We start from the raw sequence: 23,323 nt of genomic DNA, 5'->3' as shown, positions 1-23,323 counted from the left end.
TTTAGCATTACTATTCATATAAACTCCATCCCCAGAGCTTTTACTTCAGCAAGTCTGAACTTGCCTTGTGAATAAGTCTTCAACCTGAATGGTACACCAAAACAGCTGAGCAGGGGGGTAATTTCCTAAGTGCTTTTTATGACTAATAGCCTTAGCAACCATCAAATGTCACCCTATTTATTTTAGAATGTGAGTTTCATGAGTATACTACTGTGTTAAATTACTGTGTTTTCTACTATCTTATGTATGTATATTTTAACCAAAACAAAAATATCTAATTTCCTTTCCTGAAAACATGTAATTGTTATTTAGTGCTTATAGTTCTACTTGCCTTCAGGTATTATCTCATTATCTTATTTAATTCTCACACAAACCCAAATGGTAGGCTGAATTCTTTTTCTGCTGCAGCAGACTTAGAAAGATTAAATGACTTGCCCAAGTTAGTGGCAAAACTGAGATTGAAATTTTCACCTGTTTGATAGCAGATTCTATCCCCAGGGCATTTGTTAAAAACAATCAGCAGCAACTGTTTAACATGGCATGTACCTGAGATGTTGTTACTACTTGGAGGGTAATAAAAAGCTGACAAAAAACCAAACTCCAAAGGAAAATCTGGGGAATGGAATGTCCATATGAGTCTTTGAAAAGCTCCAACATATTTCTGAGAATCTAGAAGGTCACACACTTGTTTAGGGCTGTCCACATGCCCGGGAAAGAACTGGGAAGGCCCTAATTTTCACCTCTAACTGATTGAGAGCTATCCACAAGTAGGAAGTAAGGACTAAAGCAGAGCTATAAATTGCTTGCTGGAGCATTGATGATGTACCACAACATACAGAGAGAGCCCCCCAGCAAAGACTGGGAAACTTACTGATTCAAGGCATTAAAAAAATAATAATAATTCCAACCATTAGCTGACTACTAAACTAATCTAACATTGACTTCAGAGTCCACATTCAACAAAGGAGACAGACTTTTCAGAATAATCCCAGGAAAGTCAATGAACAAACAGTAACAGCAACAAATCCTGGGGAAGAGAAGAATTTTATTTCCATAGTTGTCACATTACATTATTTAAGATGTCTGGTTTTCACTAAATATTACAAGACATACAAAGAAACGGGAAAGTATGACCTATACACAGAAAAAAGTAAAAGCAGTTAATAGAAACTGTCTCTGAGGAAATTTTTCACTGGACTTCCTACTAGATTTAAATCAGCTGTTATAAATATGTTACAAAAAATAAAGGAAATCATGTGTAAAGAATTAAAGTATGAAAACAATGTCTAATCACATAGAGAATATCTAATAAGGTAGAAATTATTTTTAATAGAAATTCAGGAGTTGAAAAGTTTAATAGCTGAAACTAATTGGCAAAAGAAAGGCTTGGCAATCTTGAAGTTACATAGCTTGAGATTATCCCATCTGAGGAATGGAAAGAAAAAATAATGAAAAATTAATAGAGCATGGGAACATGTTGAACATTATCAAGTATATCAACATACAATAATGGGAGTTCCAGAAGGAGAAGCAAGAGAGTGAACAGAACAGAAAGAATATTTGATTAAATAATAGCCAAAAATTCCCCAAATTTGATGAAAAACTTTAATCTGCACATTGAAGAATCTCAACAAACTCCAAGTAGGATAGACTCAAAGTAGTACACACCAGTCGAAAGCCAAAGACATAATCTTAAAAGCAGCAGGAAAATAGTGAATCCTCATGTAGAAAGGATCCTCAATAGTACTCACAGCTAACTACTCTTAGAAGACTATGAGGCCAGTGGGACATGTTCAAAGTGCTGCAAGAAGGACTGTCAACTAAGAATTCTGTTTCCAGTAAAACTGTTCTTCAAAAGTGAAAAAGGTTTAGACATTCCAAGATAAACAACGGAGAAAATTTGTCACAAGCAGACTTGTCCTATAAAAAATATTCAAGAATGTCTTCAAGCTGAAAGAAAAGAACAGTAGTCAATATTTTGCATCCACACAAAGAAATAAAGAGCACCAGTAAAGGTAACTGCATAGGTAAGTGTAAAAGTCAGTAGAGGCCGGGCATGGTGGCTCATGCCTATAACCCCAGCACTTTAGGAAATCGAGGTGGGAGGATTGTTTGAGCTTAGAAGTGCGAGACCTCATCTCTACAAAAAAATTAAAAAATTAGTCAGACATGGTATTGTGCATCTTAGTCCCAGCTACTCAGGAGACCAGAAGTTCAAGGTTGCAGTGAGCCATGATCATGCCACTGCACTCCAGTCTGGATGACAGAATAAGACCCTGACTCAAATAAATAAATAAAAATAAAAGTCAGTAGAAATGTCATTTTGTTTATAACTTTTTTCTTTAAATAAAGCAGTAATTATAAAACTGTGTTGATAAGTTTATAGACTATAAGGATGCATAATAGTGCAAAGGCAAGGGAGAGAACAAAGCTATTTTGGAGTTTTGGTATACTAAATTTAAGTTGACATTAATTTAGACTAGATTGTTGGGTTTCATTTGAGATAACTTTCACCATTTTAAAGTGCACAATTTTGTGGTTCACAGTATTGTGCAACTACCAGCACTATCTAATTCCATAATGTTTTTATCTAGAAGATGAAACCCCCTACTTCTCAGTTCTTCCCTCCACCAACTCCTAGCAACCGCTGATCTACTTTCTGCCTCTTTGGATTTGCCCGTTCTGGGCATTTTTTTTTTGAGTTGGAGTCTCACTCTGTCGCCCAGACTGGAGTGCAGTGGCTGCTCCTGGCCACTGCAGCCTCGACCTGCTGGGCTCCGGCGATCCTTCCGCCTCAGCCTCCTGAGTAGCCAGAATTACAGGCGCGCACTACCATGCTCGGCTGATTTTTTTATTTATTGTAGAGATGAATTCTCGCCAAGTTGCCCAGGCGGGTCTCGAACCCGCGGACTCAGGCAGTCCACTCACCTCAGCCTCCCAAAGGGGATTACAGGCTGAGCCACCGAGCCTAGCTCTGGGCATTTTTTAATAAATGGAATTATATAATTTGTGATCTTTTGCTTCTGGCTTTTTTTCACTTAGCATGGTCTGTCCAAGGTTTAATCCATGTGGTAACATGTTAGTATTTGATATTTTTATTGCTGAAAAATCATCATTTGGATAGTCCATGTTTTATATTTCCATTCATCAGTAGATGGACATTTGGCTAAAATGGATAATGCTATGAACATTCATGAACATATTTTTGTGTAAAGATATGTACTCTTTTTCAACTCCAGTAGAGTTCACTGCCATGCAGTTTATTTCTGGCACTAATCACTTGAAGTTAGTGCAGACCTCACAAGGTATGGTCTCACTTCTCCACTGCTATCCCCAGTGTTGATACTGCTGCAAGTTCAGGGAGTCCCCAGGCTATTGCACTTTGACTAGGTACAAATTCAGGGGTCCCCATGATCCCCTCAGATCCAATAAGGAGTTGGTTATAGTGCTTTGATAAGAGCCATGGAAGCACAGAGGACAAGCACTCAACCCAGAATGGGAGTATAAGAGCTTGTCAAGGATAATATCCCAGAAGTGACTTCTAAGTTGCAACTAGAATTTTGAGTCATAGGTAGCAACCAGGAAAAAAGATTTGGAAAAGTGCTTGTGTGTTTGTTTGTTTTAAGTTGAGGTCTCATTCTGTCACCTAGACTGGAGTACAGTGACATAATCACAGCTCACTGTAACCTCAAACTCAAGGACTCAGGTGATCCTTCTGCCTCAGCCTCCCACGTAGCTGGGACTACAAGTGTGCACACCACCATGCCAGGCTAATTTTTTTATTTTTATAGAAATGAGGTCTTGCTATGTTGTCCAGGCTGGTCTCAAACTCCTGGGTTCAAGTGGTCCTTCTGCCTTGGCTTCCCAATGTGCTGGGATTACAGGCATCAGCCACCATACCCAGCCTTGAAAGAGTATTTTATGCAGAGAGAACAGCATATATGAAAGCCGTGTGTGTGTGTGTGTGTGTGTGTGTGTGTGTGTGTGTGTGTGTGTGTGTGTGTGTTAGGGCAGTGGAGGGAACATGGAAGGGGAAGAGAGGGAGATATGAATTAAGAATTATTCTAAAGACTTTTCTGAGGAAATTACCTTTGAGCTGAGGTCTAGAGGATAAGTAGGCATTAATTAAATGAAAAAGACCAAGCACAGGGTAGCATGAGCAAAGGCCCTGTGGTAGGAAGAAGAAAGACATCTATGAAAAATGTGGGAAAGACTAGGTATAAAAACTTTTCGAGTCATCTGTAAATTTCAGTTTACTAAAGATGATAGCATGAAATAAAGAGCCAGTACACTATACACACATACACAAAAAACACACACATATATTCAACTTTATGCTTTAAACCTCTTACCCTGTCTTTGGGTGAAAGCAACTACAGACTTTCTACCTATTTACAACTTCTTAGATATAAAAATAATATAGAATTATCTTTTCCAGCTACTGTTTTCTGTAGCTTGGGTAGGCATCAAATTACCTTTTTGCTTTGCAGGTATTTTTGTGAATATTTTTCATGATAAAATATTTTCAAGGTTAAAAAATTATTCTTTAATTTTTTGATATACTATTCTACTTATATCAGGGAATTTGCAATAACCCTTAGAAATTTTATCTCTGTCAATAAAATGTGAATAAAGAACAAACAAATGAAAAATATTATGTCCAAAAAGTTGGTAACAAATTTTCATTTTAAAGTCCCGGTTCTCACCCCCCAAAAAGAATCATTCTAAGAATTTGAGCATCAAGTATGAAAAAGAATTAAAAGAATGACTATAGTAGAATCCTCAGCCTTTATGACCATTTTAAAGAGTTTAGACTTAGAACCAAAGGTGTAGATCCAGGAAAGATCCCTAAAGAACACCAAATTTTAATGAAAGACAGAGAAAAAGAGTGTATATTTTAAAAGATAAAGAAAGATAAACCGAAGAGGCAGGAGGAAAACTAAAGGAAATGTGTTTGAAGAAGCTATATCAAATGCTGCTAAAACGGTAAGACAGTGACTTAGACATACCTGTTGGAGTTGGCAGTATGGAGTGAGTGAGCTTCGCAAGAGCTGTTTGAGAGAAGTTGGGGCAAAAGCCAACCTGCAGTAGGCTGAAGAGTGAATGAGACCCTGGGAAGTGGGACGAGGGAATCTCGACAAGACTGGGGGCTAGGGAGATTAGGCAGAGCAAGACAGAATCAGAAATCATGATGCCACTGGAGGATGACTTGGCATAGTGGGATAGTTTTATCTTCTATAGGAGAGACTTTAGCACATTCAAACATTTTTGAGATCCAGAAGAGGATAGGTTTGAGAAGAGAAAGAAAATATTAAGTTGGGCAAGATCCCAAGGACGGTGAGAGAGGAAGGGATCCAAAACACTAGAAGGATCTGTAGAATGAAGGAATAAATGTGTGCAGATGCACAAGTTGATGGTGGACAGTTGAGGAGTTGCTGTCTAGTGGCCTCTATTTTTTTCTGAGTAATAGTAGAGACTGGCACCTATTGAATGTGAAAGATGTGGTAGATGGTTCTGATATTTAAGGAGTGTGCAGGAGACTTGGAATAGTCACAGTAAGGAATGTGGAAGCACTGAATTAGGGTTAATTTCTGGGCAGAGCTAATGGCCCTGAGATGGAAATTTAGAAATCTACAGTGGCACCTCTCTGCTCTGGTATATGACTTTTCCCACCATCACTCAGCAGCGTGGAGGTAAGTGCGAGAAGGGAGAAATTTATATTGAATCAGTGTTATGATTTTTGCCAGGTGAATGGAGTGAAAAGATAAAAGGTGGTAATATGATAGGTGAAGGACTCTAGGCTGGATAGAAAGAAGCAAAGACCATAGGAAAGTGAGAGATGAGAGAAGGTATGAGGTCAGTGACTAGAAACGCCAGAGAGACATAAGAACAGAGTAACAAGAGGAGATACTGTTACTATAGTGGACACTAGGGCCTAACCTCAACCTGTTAATGTTACTCAGGGTTTCAGACACTGTCCATGTGTGTGGTTCATTAAGGTTCTCTGTTTCACTAGTTCACTATAAGCACCTACATCCTAAGGTGGAACCCGTATCATAGCAAATAAAAATCATCAATACTAGCTATGTTTCTAGAACAAAAAAGTATGTAAAATGTTTAAGTTATTTCTAGGCTGTTCTTTTATGTGCTTGTGCTCCTACTCATTTAAAGACTGAGCTGCCGGATATGACTTATCTGGGGGGGTGTGCATCACTGCCTACATTGGGGACCTCTCTCTTCCTTTTCCCCTCCTCCTCATCTGCTCTCCAGCTCTTCTAATTTTTTCAGCCAGCCTGTCGTTAAAATATGAGACTCAGTCATTTCAGTTCAGTTGTAATACTGTCTCTTGCTTAAATATAAATGCTCTTGAGTGGAGCAGCTTGTTAAGTTTTTATCAATCATTAAGATATTTGTGGCAAAGCATTTGTTTGGTCTTTGTAACTGACAAGATAGCTTGCCAAGAACAGATTTTTATATCCCTAGGGAGAAAATGGAGCAGACCGGGTCACAGTACCTAGAGCTGACAGGAGAGTCTTGCAAGAGAAGAGGAAAACTTACAGGGGATTTGAGAGAAGGCAATACTGTAGCAAATTTTAACTTCACCATTTTTGCTCAGGTTCAGCCCTGTATGGGAAAACCTTCTCTCTGACCAGGTTGGTGAGCACTGCACTTGATTTACTCTGACAGATTGTTGGTTATGCCTCTCTTCTTTATAGCTCCTGTTTCATATTTTCTGTAGCACCACTTTTACAGGTAGCAATGACATGCCTTATAATCATCCTCACTGTGGCAACAGTCATGCTCAGATTGACTGTATTAAGTCGTGTTAGCAGTGTCTAGATCTATAGATGATAAGTGTCGAAATGCCTCTTTAGTTAAGAACCCCCACTTAATGGGGTAAGACTCATGGCTTTTCTTTTTGTGTATTATGATGCACAGGTGACATACTGAGAGGCATGTGTGATGCTATAGTTTCTAGTGTGGTTTCCTTTTTTCTATTGTGTACAAGTCTTTTATTTGGCTGGGTTGGTTACCTAGGAAACAGCTGCAGGGTACAGATGGATTGACTGGGGAATGAAATTACAGGCCCCTTTAAGAGGCAAAAAGACTTGTTGGATAAAACAAAAATTAGAGCCGGGCTCGGTGGCTCAGCCTGTAATCCCACACTTTGGGAGGCTGAAGTGAGTGAATTGCCTGAGCCCTTGGGTTTGAGACCTGCTTGGGCAACTTGGCGAGACCTCAACTCTACAATAAATCAAAAAATTAGCCGGGCATGGTAGCGCATACCTGTAGTTCCAGCTACTTGGAAGGCTGAGGCGGAAGGATCGCCAGAGCCCAGCAGATTGAGGCTGCGGTGGCCGGGAGCAGCCACTGCACTTCAGTCTGGGTGACAAAGTGAGACTCCTACTCAAAAAAAAAAAAAAAAATTAGATCATGGTTGAGCTTGTACTTAATAAGCGTGCCACAGGAAACCACACTAAGGCAGCTCTACAGGAGAACCTATTATTGCAGTGTTGTTTTAAATTTAGCTTGTTCTTAATACATTTAAGCTCACTGAATGCTTATGAATTCCACTGCTGCAGGCCATTTTGGGGTTTCCAGTGAAGCAAATGGTACAGTTTTCTCCTCTGAAAAGCTCATGTCTTATTTGGGGTAAAAAGAAGCTACCTTAAAATCAAGTGCATGATTGTGTTGTACAGGCTATATGTGTTAAGAGAATTTGGAGGAAGGAAAAGATCTTGACTATCAATGGGAGTGATGGATTTAAAGCTACAGGAAAGAGATAATTCACTGAGGTAAAATATGAAACTTAAAGATCTGATGAAAGTTTGGGTACTAATAGTACCTGAGTTTACAAGATTTAATAGTAGCAGCACAGTTATTCTTGCAGATTCTCCCAGTTAGCTTATGGAAAATATGCAGCTGTAGGCTAAATTGTTTTGATTTAGAGTCTTACTCAAGAAAATGAATTTTAACAGCAGTGCTGACCAAACACTGTACTAGCCCTTGTATAATATATTTAGGGAAAGTCTGTTTTTACTGAATGTGTGATAGAGTATTTGTTTTGAAATCTGACTGCTGGCTGGGCTCGGTGGCTCAGCCTGTAATCCCAGCACTTTGGGAGACTGAGGTGAGTAGATTGCCTGAGCCCATCAGTTCAACACCCACCTGGACAACTTGGTGATACCTCATCTCTACTATAAATCAAAAATTAGCCAGGCATGGTAGCATGTGCCTGTAGATCCAGCTTCTTGGAAGGCTGAGGCGTAAGGATCACCAGAGCCCAGCAGGTCAAGATTGCAGTGGCTGGGAGCGTCCACAGCACTCCAGTCTGAACTGCAGAGTGAGACTCCAACTCAAAAAAAAAAAAAAAAAAAAGAAATCTGACTGCTGCAACAATGCTGAGCACATGAGAGGCACTCAATACAATGTTTGTGCATCTATTTTCTTATATACAGTGTACCTTCTGGTTGTCAATTAGCATTAACTTTCTTTTCTTCCAAAATAGAGCTGCTCAATATTTGGTTTTGTTTTGTTGTGATGAGGAACTTTATAAATACAGGAGCATAGTTCTTCATTTAAAGGTGAACATCTGTCAGGTTATTTCCAGTTGTTTTGCAAAAACTATAGCTATAATTTTCATTTTCTTACTTGTTCTGTTTGTATTCACTCGTATGGTGTGCTAGACAGGGGAGGAGGAAAAAAGCAATCCTACTCAGCTTCAGAATCTACAGGCACAGAAGGCTGAGTTAAATTTCATCCCTGGTGCTAAGGGAGAACAAGGGAGGCAACATAAGGATACTCAGAAATATTTTGAAGGAGAGATATTTTAGTTAGGATTTACTGAACCTACAATGTTTAATATTTGCCAGCAAAAATAATTCTCAAATGTAAATCTAAGTCCACTAGATATGTAGAAGTACCAGTGAAACTTGCTTTGTATGTTAAATTAAGTTGTGAAGAAAGTTGCTGCTATATTAAGAATCTGTAATACTGCATTTTATCAGAGGGTCTTCCATTGCCTATAGTTTATTCTCATAGCATTTGCAGCTTTTCTGAATGAAAGTGACTAAAACAGGGAAGTAGTTTACTGTTAGGAATTCTTAAGCACTGCTGTGAATACTTTCTTTCCAAAATTATAACAAAATGCTTTATCATAATAAGACACTCCCTCTATCTCATGTTTTCTTTTCGAAGACACTTTTTAGTGTTTCTTTTCTTTTCTTTTCTTTTCTTTTGAGTTGGAATTCTACACTGCCACCCAGGCTGGAGTGCAGTGGCATGCTCACGGCCATCGCAGCCTCGATCTGCTGGACTCAGGTGATTCTTCTGCCTCAGCATTCCAAGTAGCTGGAGCTACAGGCACACGCCACCATATCCAGCTACTTTTTTTTCTTTTTTTTTTAATTGCAGAGATGAGGTCTCAGCAAGCTGCTCAGGCTGATCTCGAACTCTGGGCTCAGGGACTCCTCTTACCTCTGCCTCCCAAAGTGCTGGAATTATAGGCGTGAGCCACCGTGCCTAACCTAGTGTTTCATTTTAAGAGCAGTTTTGTAACTCCCTGGTGCCTACTCACCCCTAGGAAATCCTCTTGTTTTCAAGCAATTACCATAAAACTTAAAAGGTTAGCTAGCCATCGTGTCAGCATTTACTTCTTTGACCTATGAAATTACTCTGCTCCAAGCAGCAACTAGGGGAAAGCATTGTGTGTGGAGTTATGGTGTTGGTTTGCTTACTTTCTGTCCCCAGTCTGCCTTTATCTTGCCTGTGACAACCCCATAATCCTGTGCAGGGATCACCAGATGGGCCTAATTGTTAGATGATTTGGGAGAAAAACTACAGCTTGTTTATCTTCTTCCACTCAAGAGTTATGCTCTCAGACAGAGCTATCATTAGAGGGGAAAAAATTTTAAGAACAGAACTGATTTCTTGTTTCATTTTCTTTTAACACATTGCTTCATTTCTAAAAATGTATCAATGGCCAAACGCCCCGCCTACCCACACATGCATCTGTCTATAAACACGGATCCAGCCCTGTTCTTTCTTTTCCCACCAAGGCAGCTTCCCAAAAACATCACTAGGAATTTTACTGATTACAGAAGACACTTGTTCATGGCAAGCGCTATGATTTTGAGGTTAATGTTTTTTGTTTTTTTAAATTTGTGTTCATATTGAGAAAATAATGCTGACCACAAAAAGACCACCAAAAAGATGCAAAAATCTATTGTGTTTTCAATGGCTCCAAAAATTTCTGCTCCTGTATTTTTGGTAACTGCTTTCCCATTTGCAGTTGCTCTTGCAAGGGGAAGACAAGCAGTTTTTATTCAGAAGTAACATTTTAATCATTTTACTTAGTGGGGAAGAGGGGAAAATTATTCTTTCACCTTTTAAATTTGATCTGTTATAAATGTGATCATCCCACATTTGATAGAGGGGGAGTCCTTGGGGCATGAAACTATGTTTGTGGAAAAATAGCACTTGATTTTTTAAATTTTTTTTTTTTTTTTAGGGGGAGTCTCACTCCATCACCCAGGCTGGAGTGCAGTGGCACACTCACAGCTACTGCAGCCTTGACAGACTGCACTCAGGCACTCTTTCAGCCTCAGCCTTCCAAGTAACTGGAAGCATAGACATTCATTTTTCATTTATTGTAGAGACAAAGTCTCACCAAGTTCCTCAGGCTGGTCTGGAACCCCTGGGCTCAGGCAGTCCTCTTGCTTCTGCCTTCCAAAGTGCTAGGATTACAGGCATGAGCCATGGGCGCCCAGCTAGCACCTGGTGTTTTGCAAAACTCATGTTCATGTTATTTAAATGGGAAGGGGGCACTTTACAAGTTACCTTTGTGCTTTCCTGCTGAAACATGCCAGTAATAGTTTGGCAATGTAAATGAACACTTGAAACTGTACAAAAAAGAGAACCTACTAGTTTTTTCAACATTTTCTTGAGTTTAATGGAAACCTACTTATAATATTCTTAGATCTTTTAGCTTTGATAAATATACTGCTTCTAGAATTTAATCCATTATTTAATTTTATTTATATATATTATGATTAGGCATATTTCAAGTTTGTCTTCAATTTCCTGAAAAGCCAAACAAAGTAATATCAATGAGTCTTGGATCTGGGAATTGAAAAATCTCAACTCTTTGCTAGTATGCAGGCTCAGCAAGGGCAAGAATCTCATCTTTTTTTGCCATTACTTCTGTGGAGCCTAGAACAATGCCTGATACAAGTACTCAGAAAAGTATTTGCTTAATGAATGACGGAATTAACTGCCTTTTTTTTTGGCTTTTATGAGGTTTTTTGGTGTGTTTTTCTGTTTTTGTTTTTGGGTTGGAGTCTCACTCCGTTGCCCAGGCTGGAATGCAGTGGCACACTCACCACCACCCCAGCGTCAACCTGCTGGGCTCCTGTGATCCTTCCACGTCAACCTTCCAAGTAGCCGGAACTATAGGCGCGTATTACCACATCGGGCTAATTTTTGATTTATTATAGAGATGAGGTCTCGCCAAGTTGCCTGGGCTGGTCTCAAACCCGCGGGCTTAGGCAATCCACTTGCCTCAGCCTTCTAAATGTTGGGATTATAGACTGAGCCGCTGAATCTGGCCAGTGTGGTGTTTTTAAGTTCACTCTGTATATTAAGCTAAGTATTCTACTGTGAACTACAGCATGCTGAAGAGTAGGACTCGGGAATTAAGTGCTTGAATGACCCAAAAAGAGATAAATAAGATTTAAGGATTAAAGGGGTGGTGGTAGGGAATATTCCCTGGGTATGCCAAACCCCCTAAAGTATTCCCATCTTTTGCATCTCCCCAGGAGCACTCACTGTGGGCCTTGTGCGACAGTGTCAAACAATCCATGGACGAGACCGGACATGCATCCCTCCCCGGCTTCCCCCAGAGTGGGTCACCACACTCTTTTTTATCATCATGGGAATCATTTCATTGACTGTCACATGTGGTTTGCTGGTGGCTTCCCACTGGCGAAGAGAAGCTACAAAATATGCTCGATGGATAGCGTTCACTGGAAGTAAGTAACCTGTGCTTACTACATTTGTCTAGAAGGCACGCACACTGGTATTTTTATGAAGATAATCAAGAATCAGTAATGAGGACTCCATAACCATCAAAGAACACCCTTGCATATGGCCGTGAGATAGACGCTACACAGCCCCATCAGTTCTTCAAAACTCTTAACTCCAAGACCAAGACATCCACAACTTTAATTACTTTGTATGAAATGCTATTTTAATGAATTTTATTTTTGCTCAGATTGTAACATAAGTATTCCAGGTTTATGACTTAGAGCTACTACTAGCCTGCCTAAGTCTTTTTCTCTTGAAGGTATTGGTATCTTCCATCAAAATAAAGATTAATCTAGAAAAAAATACAGAAAATATAAATTAGATGAAGGTTGTAATATGCTTTTTTAATATTTATTTTGAGTTTCTGCTGTATGCTGTTATGTAACCATTGAAAAATCAGCTTATTTGGTTATTTAATAATCATTTACCAACATTTCTTACTCCATTAAGCTATGCCCAAGGGTGTGATAAACGTATATATTACACATTCTCTTATACTTTGCAAAATTGGTTTAATTTCAAAACGCATCAGAGATTTTTCTCAAGTTAAACAAAAGAAACAAAAAGGCACTAAGAAAAGACATTTCTGTAATTCTGCTTGCTTTTTTCTCTCAAGCAATTCTGCACCCCAGGGGATGCTTAACAATATCTGAAAACATTTTTGATAGGCCACAACTAGGAGAATGTTACTGGTATTGAGTGTATACAGGCAGGGATGCTATTAAACCTTCTGCAAATGAACAGAATGGCCTCCCACAACAAAGCTGGTCCAAAACAGCAACAGTGCCACTGTTGAGAAACCCTGCTTTAAAGAAACAGGATAACAATACCTGTGCAGAATACTCGGGGACTTGATTTTTAATTCGGTGCCTTAAAATAATCTCAGGTTTGCATAAGTTTTTAAACATGAGTATTGTAGCACAGGTCACTTTCACTTGATATTTTCATCTACAATTTTATTATTGGAGTAAGGGATAATCCCATATATTCCTATTAAGGTTAAAACTCAGTTTATCCTTAAAGGCTGCAAGATAGTGATTTTCCTACATAAGTCTTTGTTTCTCCCCTATTCTCTGTGGAACTTTCTCTTTAACGTGTATGTTTCTGACTCTTTATTTTTGCCTCTATATCACCCTTAATGTTTAAGTCAAGTTGCCTTTGATATAAAATAAAGGCTTCTTCATCCTTGTTAAGCAATGTAAAACAAGTTGATGCTCTTTCCTCTGTCAAACAAACCTCCTGAGACAGTTCTTTTCTGGAGAGAGGGGCCAGAGCAGTTATATAAACTGTGCTGCTAAACTTAGGGGTATTGACAAGGAATTTAAAGAGAATCTGATTCTTTATCTTTTTGCTCACAGATATGGTCACTTATCCAGATGGAATTTACTCTCTTCAGGGAGTGAAATAATACCAAAGAAGGATTTGGGTTTCTAGATTTAGTCAAAATTTGGAAATGCATATGCTTTGAAAATCAAAAATCTAAATATAATTTAGCAAAGTAGTATGAATCAAAGAAAGCATTTACTCACATGAGCTATTGGTTCTTATGATCCAATAAAGGGAAATAACTGGAATTATCTTTGTTTTTTGTTTCCTTTTAACAGGCTATTTAGTATGTGTAGTTGCCCCAAATTAAATGTTTTTCCTTTATTTTTTTTTTAGTTAATTTAACTTTTTGAAAAAATATGTGCACATGGTACTTAATTCAAAACCTGTGAAAGGCTAACCAAGTGAAAAGTCTCATGTGTGGCTCTGTCACCCAGCTACCAATAACCCATTTCCTGTAGGCAGACATTTCTGCTAGTTTCTGGGGCTTCCTGCTAGAGGTATTCTATGCCTAGAAATGTTTCTCTATGTATATGTATATGTGTCTATAAATACATATTTATATAAATTTTTTTACATAATTCTTTATCTTGGTTCTTTAACTTAATTTATCTTGGGGTAGCCGGGCTCGGTGGCTCAGCCTGTAATCCTGCACTTTGGGAGGCTGAGGTGAGTGGATTGCCTGAGCCCACGGGTTCGAGACCCGCCTGGGCAACTTGGTGAGCTCTCATCTCTACAATAAGTCAAAAAATTAGCTGGGCATGGTAGCGCGCGCCTGTAGTTCCAGCTACTTGGAAGGCTGAGGCAGAAGGATCGCTGGAGCCCAGGAGGTCAAGGCTGCAGTGGCCGGGAGTGGCCACTGCACTCCAGTCTGGGTGACAGAGTGAGACCCCAACTCAAAAAAACATTTTTTATCTTAGGGTTAATTTCACTTAAATAAGCATAGAGCTACCTTACTCTTAGCATCCTTAAACACGTTTTTGTTACTAGAGCTAGTCCGCTGGGGTGGCAGTTCTGAGAGGGATTGGGCTCCCCCTGGTGTTTCCATTCAGCCTTTGAAATGATCTTTTTTTAAATTTTTTTTTTTGAGTTGGAGTCTCACTCTGTCTCCCAAACTGGAGTGCAGTTGCACACTCATGGCTACCACAGCCTCGACCTGCTGGGCTCAGGTGATTCTTCAGCTTCAACCTTCCAAGTAGCTGGAACTACAGGCATACGCTACCATTCCCAGCTAATTTTTTTATTTATTGTAGAGGTCATGTCTCACCAAGTTGCCCAGGCTGGTCTCGAACCTGTGGGCTTAGGCAATCCTCTCACCTCGACTTCCCAAAATGCTGGGATTATAGGTGTAAGCCACCGCGCCTGACCTGAAAGTGTTCTTTATTGTCTATATTTCTGTTCCCATTAAGCTGAAGTTTTTGTAACAATTAGAGACTAATATTTCCTAATGACTATGCACAGTGTGAAATATGTCTCAGAGAAAAGCCCCACATGATGGAACTTGCCTGTGGGGGCAAGAGAAACAAAGATGAGTCCTCTTCTTCTAGTCTGACCCTTGTTCTTTTCATTGCCATCCTGAGTATAACCTCTTCTGTCACTACAATTGATTTCTGATTCTCACCACCAAGAAATCTGTGCTATGGAGGATATGAAGTTATGTCTTACAAACTTATTTAGGACCCATAACTCAGTCCTCAAAGGTTGATATTATTATCAGCATTAGTAATATTTTAAGATGTAAAGAAACTTCATAGTTCACAATAGCTTAAAAGAGAAACACATCCACCGAACATTAAATCTGCTCTCCAGAGAGTGTTAGAGAACCTAATTCCTTGGCTTGAGAACCAAGGTTAGATTGAATAGGACTTCATTACTCCCTTAAATTTTAATTAAGCTTTTTCTAACCAACTTAAAAAAATATTTAACTCTTGAAAATAATAAGTAAACTCTATAGTTGCAAAATAATTACTTCATTATAAAGGATAGTTTTTTTGTTTTTGTTTTTAGTTGGAGTCTCACTCTGTCGCCCAGGCTAGAATGCTCACGGCCACCTCAGCATGGACCTGCTGGGCTCCAGCAATTCTTCCACCTCAGCCTTCTAAGTAACCGGAGCTAGAGGCATGCGCTACCACGCCCACCAAACTTTTTATTTATTGTAGAGACGGGGTCTTGCCAACTTGCCCGAGCTGGTCTCAAACCCGCGGGCTCAGGCAATCCCCTTGCCTCGGCCTCCCAAAGTGCTGGGATTACAGGCTGAGCCACTGAGCCTGGCCTAGATTTTTATTTTGTAGTAGAAAATAGGAAATGATGGACTCAGGCTGGCACATCAGTTAACACAGTAAACAAATTTAATATCTGCATTTCTCTAATGCACTTTTCTAAATTACATGTTTCTCTTGAGATTACATTAGCCAACATTAAGGAAAAAATTGTTTTTACATCAATAATTTTGTCTTTTTAAAAATTAGATTGTGTATAGCTGCTTAGATTGTGGTTTCATTTTACTTACCAAACCATATTTAGCCATAAGAACCATTTGAAATTGGTGACAGATAACACTTAAGTGGACATTGCCAACACTTATAAAGTTACTTGTTGCTGACTCTACAACAAAAAGGCCAAAAACTCTAGAACTTGATGCCTGAGTTTTTTTCATTTTTTCTGTAGTAGGTATCTGAAAAATCCAGGTTCGTTTATATAATACTATTTGGCATGGTCATTTGCCCAATATGAAATAGGCTCTATGTGGTGCAAAGCAAACAAGAGTGCTGGTGTGTTTTTTCAAGCTGGTATAGCAAATATTATTTTTTAAATGTATTGCTGGAGCTATTTCCTCCAAGAGACTATTCCTAATTGGCTTTTTAAGGACTCCCATATTAAATTTTGTTGGTTGATTAGCACACAAAGTGTAGAGACAAGTTTCAGCTGATATATTTATTCAGGGTTCTGTCAGTGTTCCTGGGAGTAGGTTAAACTTGGAAAAGATTCCTCATTCAGCTAATAATGGAAAGTTTCAACTCTTCATTACAGTGACTGGTAATTTGTTTTCAAATAACACTGAAGACATATTTCTACCTCCAAAAAAATTTGAAGAACTGTGAATGTTTGATCAATATGCTTTCTAAAAGGAAAAGTATTTTCTTGGAAAAGCTAGCCTATCTGTAGATAATTGTGTTCACTAAGAACAGCGTTTCTTTGGTAACACGGGGAGCACACTGCTCAAACATTATACTGTGGAATCATTTCTACCCAGACACTGGATTTTTTGGTATCTTTCTAGAAACATTTTAGCAAGTAATATATTTCATTGTGTTTCTATGCAGACCTCAAAGGTTTCTCACCTTCCCCCACTTTAACCTCTCTGTATATTCAGAGACCCGACAGATTTTTTTAAAAAAATATTCATGATGAGACAACCACTCTGACAATTTACTAATCATCCCAGTGATCTGAGGTTGTCTCTCATAGCTGATTTTAAGTCTTGTGTGTGCCTTTTCTCCAGTTCCTTCTAATAACAAGAGAAACAGAGAATTGGCAGAATAATAGCTATGGTGATAGTGGTATGCAATATTTATTCAGCACTTACCGACAACTGGCACTGTGTCAGGACTTGACATTATTTTGCTTATTCTTCTAGTATTTCCCCCATTTTCCGAAGGGAACCAGAGGCTTGCAATTGCATGGCTAGTAAGTAGAGGAGGCAGGACTTAGTCCCTATCTGACTCTAGCCAGTTCCCTTAATTACTATTCTGAATGGTTAGGAATAGTGTATTTGAGGACTTAGTGAGTTTGGAGAAGGCTTTTCTTAATTCCAATATTCTAAATCACCCTAAAACTTATGTGAAAGGCTAACCTAGTTTTTACTATATTTAATCGTTAGGCTTGAGGGATATTGTGTGACCTGTAATATTTGTGAATCTTTTGACAAGTTGTCTATGTTTTAACAGGTTTGACCATGCTATCAGTCTACAACCCTTCTTATAAGCTTCCTTTGTGCCATATTTTCATTGTTTTTTTTTTTAAATCACCAAACCATGTTACTAATGTTGTGTTTTGGTTTGTTTTACAGTGATCCTTTTCTGTATGGCTGCCCTAATATTTCCAATAGGATTTTACATCAATGAAGTCGGAGGTCAACCTTATAAATTGCCCAACAACACAGTAGTTGGGTCATCATATGTACTTTTTGTCTTATCAATTTTCTTTACAATAGTAGGACTTCTATTTGCTGGCAAAGTTTGTTTACCAGGCTGATGAATGTCTAAATTGCTTGATTCTCTTATTATTTTTTATTTTATTTTATTTTTTTATTTTTGGAGGGTGGGGAGGACAAAGGCAAGGTGTCTGAGCAGACTTTTCATAGGAAGATGCTTAGATGAAACTGATGCTGAAAAGAAAAAAAAAATGCTTTGATTTGTTCTCACTATGCACTTTGGATTTAAAAAAAAAAAGGAGAGCCTTTTCCATAACCAAATACAGACAATATTGACTAAATCTCCTGAGCATATTCAGGCAGTCAGGTCTGCACTGTGATAGCAACCTAGAGAAGGAGAATGCTTTATACTGAAAAGCATGTGGCCCTTTGTGACTCTGTTGTTCCGTTTTTAACGTCTAATGATTGATTTGAGGGGAAAAAAAAGTCTAAGTATTTATGAATCATGGTGGACCAGAGGGATGCAAGAGAAGTTCCTGTGGGGCTGGCCCCACCTCCTAAAAATTAGTGTTCCCAACTTCCTTGTAATGGGATGAGCCTTTGGCACCAGAATGGATTGCCGTTGCATTACTGCACCCAGAAGCCAATAGATCAAAACGTGTTTGCTAAAATGTATGTAAAAATTCTGAAATACCCTATTCTCTGTGTACAAAAAAAAAAATCAAACACTAAGAGACATATTTGGGGTGGGTGGGTGGGGGAAATCTTCCTTATATTTATATAAATATATATAATATATATATTTTGCTGATGCAGTATACAGTGTGTATATATGTGTGTGTGTGTATGTGTGTGTAAATTTATATACGCACACATACAAACAGTTCCTGGAAGAGAATTCTGAATGCTTTGCTAGCAAAACACTGTGGTGTGCAAGCCTAGAACTCAATAGAAAAAAAAGCCATTTATCTGAAGGCCGCATAGTGGAGAGAGTCTTCAGTTTACCTCATTCTTTGTAGCAGCCCTTGATTTTAACCGGTTTTTGTAATAGGTACAAATAATCCCATACCCTTATAGGTGCAATTTTAAGTTAAGCTAAAATTTCTTTATAGGGTTAATTTATTTGTATATGATAGTAGAGGGTAAGATCATGTCAAACCTTATAATTTGGGGAATCTGACACTATTTAAATTATTGGCAACTATTGTCTGTTGTACAGAGATTCTTTTCTACTGGCTCAGTCTGTTACATTAATAATGCATTTTATATGTTCAAGCACACAACTTTACATAAATAAAAAGTTCACTAGTAAATATCTGGCTATTTACAACACTAATTTCACCCTTTTCATCTGTAAGCATTATTAATACATCTTTACAAAAAAACCTGAGCAATACAATATTTTCTTTATATGCTATATGCCTTTGTTTGCTAAAAGCTAACATTTTTGCATTTACTTTAAAGGGCTGTACTAAACCCACAGCTTTAAGTTTTTTTCCCTAAAAAAAGAAAAAAAAGAATTACAGCTAACCCTTGAACGCAAATAGTTTTAAAATACAGTATTTCTCTTCTCCACATTTCCATGCCTTCGTGTCAATGCTTAACTGTTTTTCCTGGTGAACACTATAGATATCTCCTGTTTGAAATGTGAAACAGGAGGGTGTTTCATGGCAATGGAGCTAAGTTTTTCCTCTTTATAGTGAAATGGTGACCCAAATGTCCCTATTAGTATTTATACTGAGTCCCATGTGGCCTGTGCTTCACACAAGCAGAAATGAATGTACTGTTAAGAAGCTAGATGATAAATTCTAGAATGATTACTTCAGAGAGGGGCTGCTTCCTCAGATATTCAGACTATGAAGTGGAGGATCTTGATGTGTTTCACACTGGCTTGTTTGACATTCTTATATCTGACTGTTAATTCAGCAGTGTTTTATTGTGAAAGAAAATCCCAGTGTTTCAGCTCACTTGGGAGTTGGGGAAAGAGATGGACCACCACTGTGGTGCGTTCCTTGAGTGTTCTTAGGGAATGCCATGCTTTTGCTTCCCGGGGTGAAAAGAAACCTTTGGAAAATCCTGACTGAGACTATCCCAAGTATTATGATGTCTAGTCAATTCTAAGAATACCACTGGAGATGTTCTATGGACATTTGGGATTACAGTTCCTATTGTGATTTGATCAATCTTCAGACAGATGGATCACTTTGAAGGAAAGCTTTGGTTGTCACCATTATACCACTAAGATAAAGTGTTAGCAAAGTATGGTTCAAATTAATTTATGATTATGACCAAGAGCTTTTCTCTTCCAAAAGATGAATTGTATTGTAAATAGTTTCTCAAAATATTTTTAACTGGATCATAAGCATGGGGAGAGAAAGTTTCTCAGCTGCTAAGAATTTCCCCACTGTTTACTTCTTTCACTTACAGTGGTATTTCATTTGAGATGACAAAATTTAAGGTTTTATTTGTATCTATTACCCAGACCATTAAATTGTCATTAATTTCTTCATCGTCTTGGTGGTCCAGTGCATGAAGGGCTGATAGAGGAGAGCTCCCTCTAAACAGTCAGCACTCTAACCCAGGATTAAACCATCCCATCAAGTAGTATGTGCAGTCAAGTCTTTGTACTCTTCCAGACCAAACATCAAAATGGACTCATTCATACAAATTTCCACAAATCCTGTAAGTGAAAAGATAGACAACTATCAGCAATTGCTTTTTAAAAGGTCACTATAATAAGTACTATATAGTACAGTATTAATTTATAGCAGGAAACCATATCTTGTAAACTGTATATAAAACACTGTTTTATGGTGCAATCATTTGTCAAACTTTTGTCTGTTACATTGTTTTTAGAGTGTGTGCATTCTTCTCATACCTAAGAATATCACTGTAAAATCTGCTGAAAACTATTTTTAGGTTTTATTTGCACAAGACTAAATTAGTTTGAAATTTTTGGAAGCTCCTATTGAACATGCCTAGACATCTGTAAACATGAAGAATCTTCAATTTATTAAAAGCAAACATTTCAGTATAATTCTTTCCAAAGGTAATCCATGTTCTGTGTTGTAATGTGTGTATGTAATTTTTCTGACTCTTCCACTTCTTATAAACCTATTCTGTTTCATTTGTTTTGTTTTTGAAGGATGGCTCTTTTTTCTTTTTAATGTTCTAAATGACCAAAATGCTTTGTTTTTACCCTTTTGCCTAAAGCTTTGATGCCCCCAGTTGATATTCTGTGAATTCACTGTTTAATCTATTAAGTGAAAATAATAAATAGTCCTGGTGACAAACAATCTGTTGATTTAGAGGAAAAGCCCTGAAAAAGTATTGGAAACTAACTTTGGATACACTGTTAGTTATTATTTTGCATCGTGGGCTTCATGGGAAGAACATGTTGCATTTATTTTGTCTTTATTAAAAGACTACTAGCCACAAGTTACTCTGATAGTAGTAACTGTTTTATCAACCCACTTGGTCTTTAAAAAATTAAATTTACATTCATAATTCAAAACAGTAAGCTGTCTTTCAGAAAATTTTTGAAGGATAAAAATATATGAAGGAAAAAAGTGGCCTGTGTAGGTAGAATTCCCTACACAAGACTTTTAATGGTATCACATCGAGAGATTTTGACGTTTGTGATCAAGGTCTGTATATTATCCCAAACTTTATTAAGAATTGTTTTCTAATTGGTTATAACATTTTTCAATTAATAGTTTCAAAGCAAATTGTTAATACAACTGTATAAAATGAACATAATTTTCTTCACTTGTATTTTTGTTATTGAGCAAGTTTATCAAAATAAATTGTCTACTAAAGAAACTAAAAAGGCTTCTATTACTTTGAAATATGCTTCATTTTAAAAATTGATTTCTTACAGAGGTTTTACATATTTGCACAGTGACATGTCCATGCCTCTTCAATCGGTTTTGTTGTTAGTATTGGGGATGGGGAGTCCCTTTCCTGTCCTCTTCTACTCCTAGCTCACCTAGGGAAGAAAATTAATATCCCAGGACATGGATTAGGCCATGTTTACCAATAGGAAGAGTCACTCAGCAATAAGACTACATACATGTGGCTCTCTCTTTTGCGTCGTATTTCCATGAGCTAGGGGAGATAAACTGTGCCAAGGCCCACAAGGCCAGCCATCTTCCTTTTCCTTGCATTAGACCTAAGTTCCCCTTTGCTTCAGTCTTCTGTTTCTGTCTTACTGTAGGCGAAAAGATCTTCAACTGTGGTTTGGAGGAGGAATATAGAAGCCCTTGTTGGTCTTTCGGCTTGTTCATTACAGCTTCACTGTAGCTCTCTCTGGGGGTGTCAGGATTAACCCAGTCTGATAACAGCTCATAATAAAATATTTGCCCTTTGCTTCTGTTTCTCCCTTATATGGCCTTTTCAGGACCCTCATGGAGAGTTGGGGGATTCAGACATGGTAAGATTTAGATGAACTTAATGCATCTTCATAGGATGACCACCTATCCTGGTGAGCCTGAGACTCAGAGGTTCCCTAGAATATGGGACTTTCCGTGCTATAATCAGGAAAGTTCCAGGCAAACTGGGAGGAGCTGGTCACCCTATCTTCACATCATTTAAATCTTATTCTAATTTATAGCACAGATTAGAAGTATTCAAAGGGTTCTTGTCTATAAACATTCATGAATAGGTCAACTGGATATTATAGTGGTAGACTTATACTGAATTTCTAAGGGAGAAAACACTTTTTCTTTCTCTTTGGTAATACCTTAAGAAAAGGCAACAGTGACTTTAAAACCATAGCATAGGTTCAAGAATACCTTATTTTGACTTATTCTTCCATCAACTCTAGTCACTATGAGAAGATTATAGGAAAAACACCAAGACTAGAGGACTGTGAGTTCCTTTTATGCAAAGTCAACTCTTCTGGGTCACAGTTACCCAGCAACAAAAATAAAGGTTGTTATTTATAAATGGCATTAAAGATAGAACGCATAATGTATTATTTTTTAGAGTTTTTGGTTCTTTTCCCAGAAGAAAACACTGCAGGATGGTATTTTCAAGCACACTCAAGGTTTTTAGCAAATCAGTCCCAGTTCCAATAACAAGCTAAGACTCTCAGGAAGAGATTTTTTTCATGAGTCTCATAAAATTTTAGATCTGGATGAAATGTAAAAGAGCATGTCCAGTATTTCCATTTTCACAGATGAAGAAATCTGGACCTCAGGCTTATTGACTTTCCCAAAGTCACACAACTAGATCTCAGCCAAACACTGAACATAGGAAAGGATGTCTTTGATAAGTGGACCTAGGACATGTTTGTATTTTCCAGTCATTGAAGCAGTCTTCCTTCACCTCATCTCCATTCACTTCAACCCATGCAAATCAATTCTGTCCAAATACTCTTAACACAAGAGAGAGCATAACTTTTCCTTACATTTCTATCATTCCAGCTGTCAATGGAATGAAATCCAAATCCCTTTAGCATAGCATTGATGATCTGGTTTGAGGCGGTCTCTTCAGCCTTACTTCCCGCCATCCTCTCCTTTCACTTCTTACTGACAGCCAGGCTATTCATTCTCTCACTGCCACCTGCTCCCTTCCTTGGCTGTGTCTATACTACCTCCTCCTCTCTATTTTTCCTAATCCCTCCTGTATTTGAAATGTATCCAATCTCTTATGCTTTGTGTCTTTCCCCTATACCTCTGTAACAACTAACTAGACAAGAGTAGACTGCCTGGATTCAAACCTCAGTTCCACAATTCTAGCTGTGTGACCCTTTCTTAA

The 23,323-nt window shown here is 38.1% G+C and overlaps 1 protein-coding gene across 1 annotated transcript; it reads left to right on the top strand.

Moving 5' to 3' along the window:
• Positions 1-7,758: 7,758 nt before the first annotated feature.
• Positions 7,759-18,290, top strand: CUNH16orf52 (chromosome unknown C16orf52 homolog). The gene is made up of 3 exons (XM_008061774.1): positions 7,759-7,796; positions 11,791-12,029; positions 17,480-18,290. Exons 1-3 carry the CDS (start codon positions 7,759-7,761, stop codon positions 17,662-17,664), a joined length of 462 nt encoding a protein of 153 aa, XP_008059965.1. The 3' UTR covers positions 17,665-18,290.
• The last annotated feature ends 5,033 nt before the right edge of the window (positions 18,291-23,323 follow it).

This window comes from Carlito syrichta, unplaced genomic scaffold (genome assembly GCF_000164805.1).
Source record: "Carlito syrichta isolate Samal-C Ts95f unplaced genomic scaffold, Tarsius_syrichta-2.0.1 Scaffold305573, whole genome shotgun sequence".
NCBI lineage: Eukaryota > Metazoa > Chordata > Mammalia > Primates > Tarsiidae > Carlito > Carlito syrichta.
The sequence above is the reverse complement of the archived record's forward strand: the minus strand, read 5'-3'. Positions and strand labels throughout refer to the sequence as shown.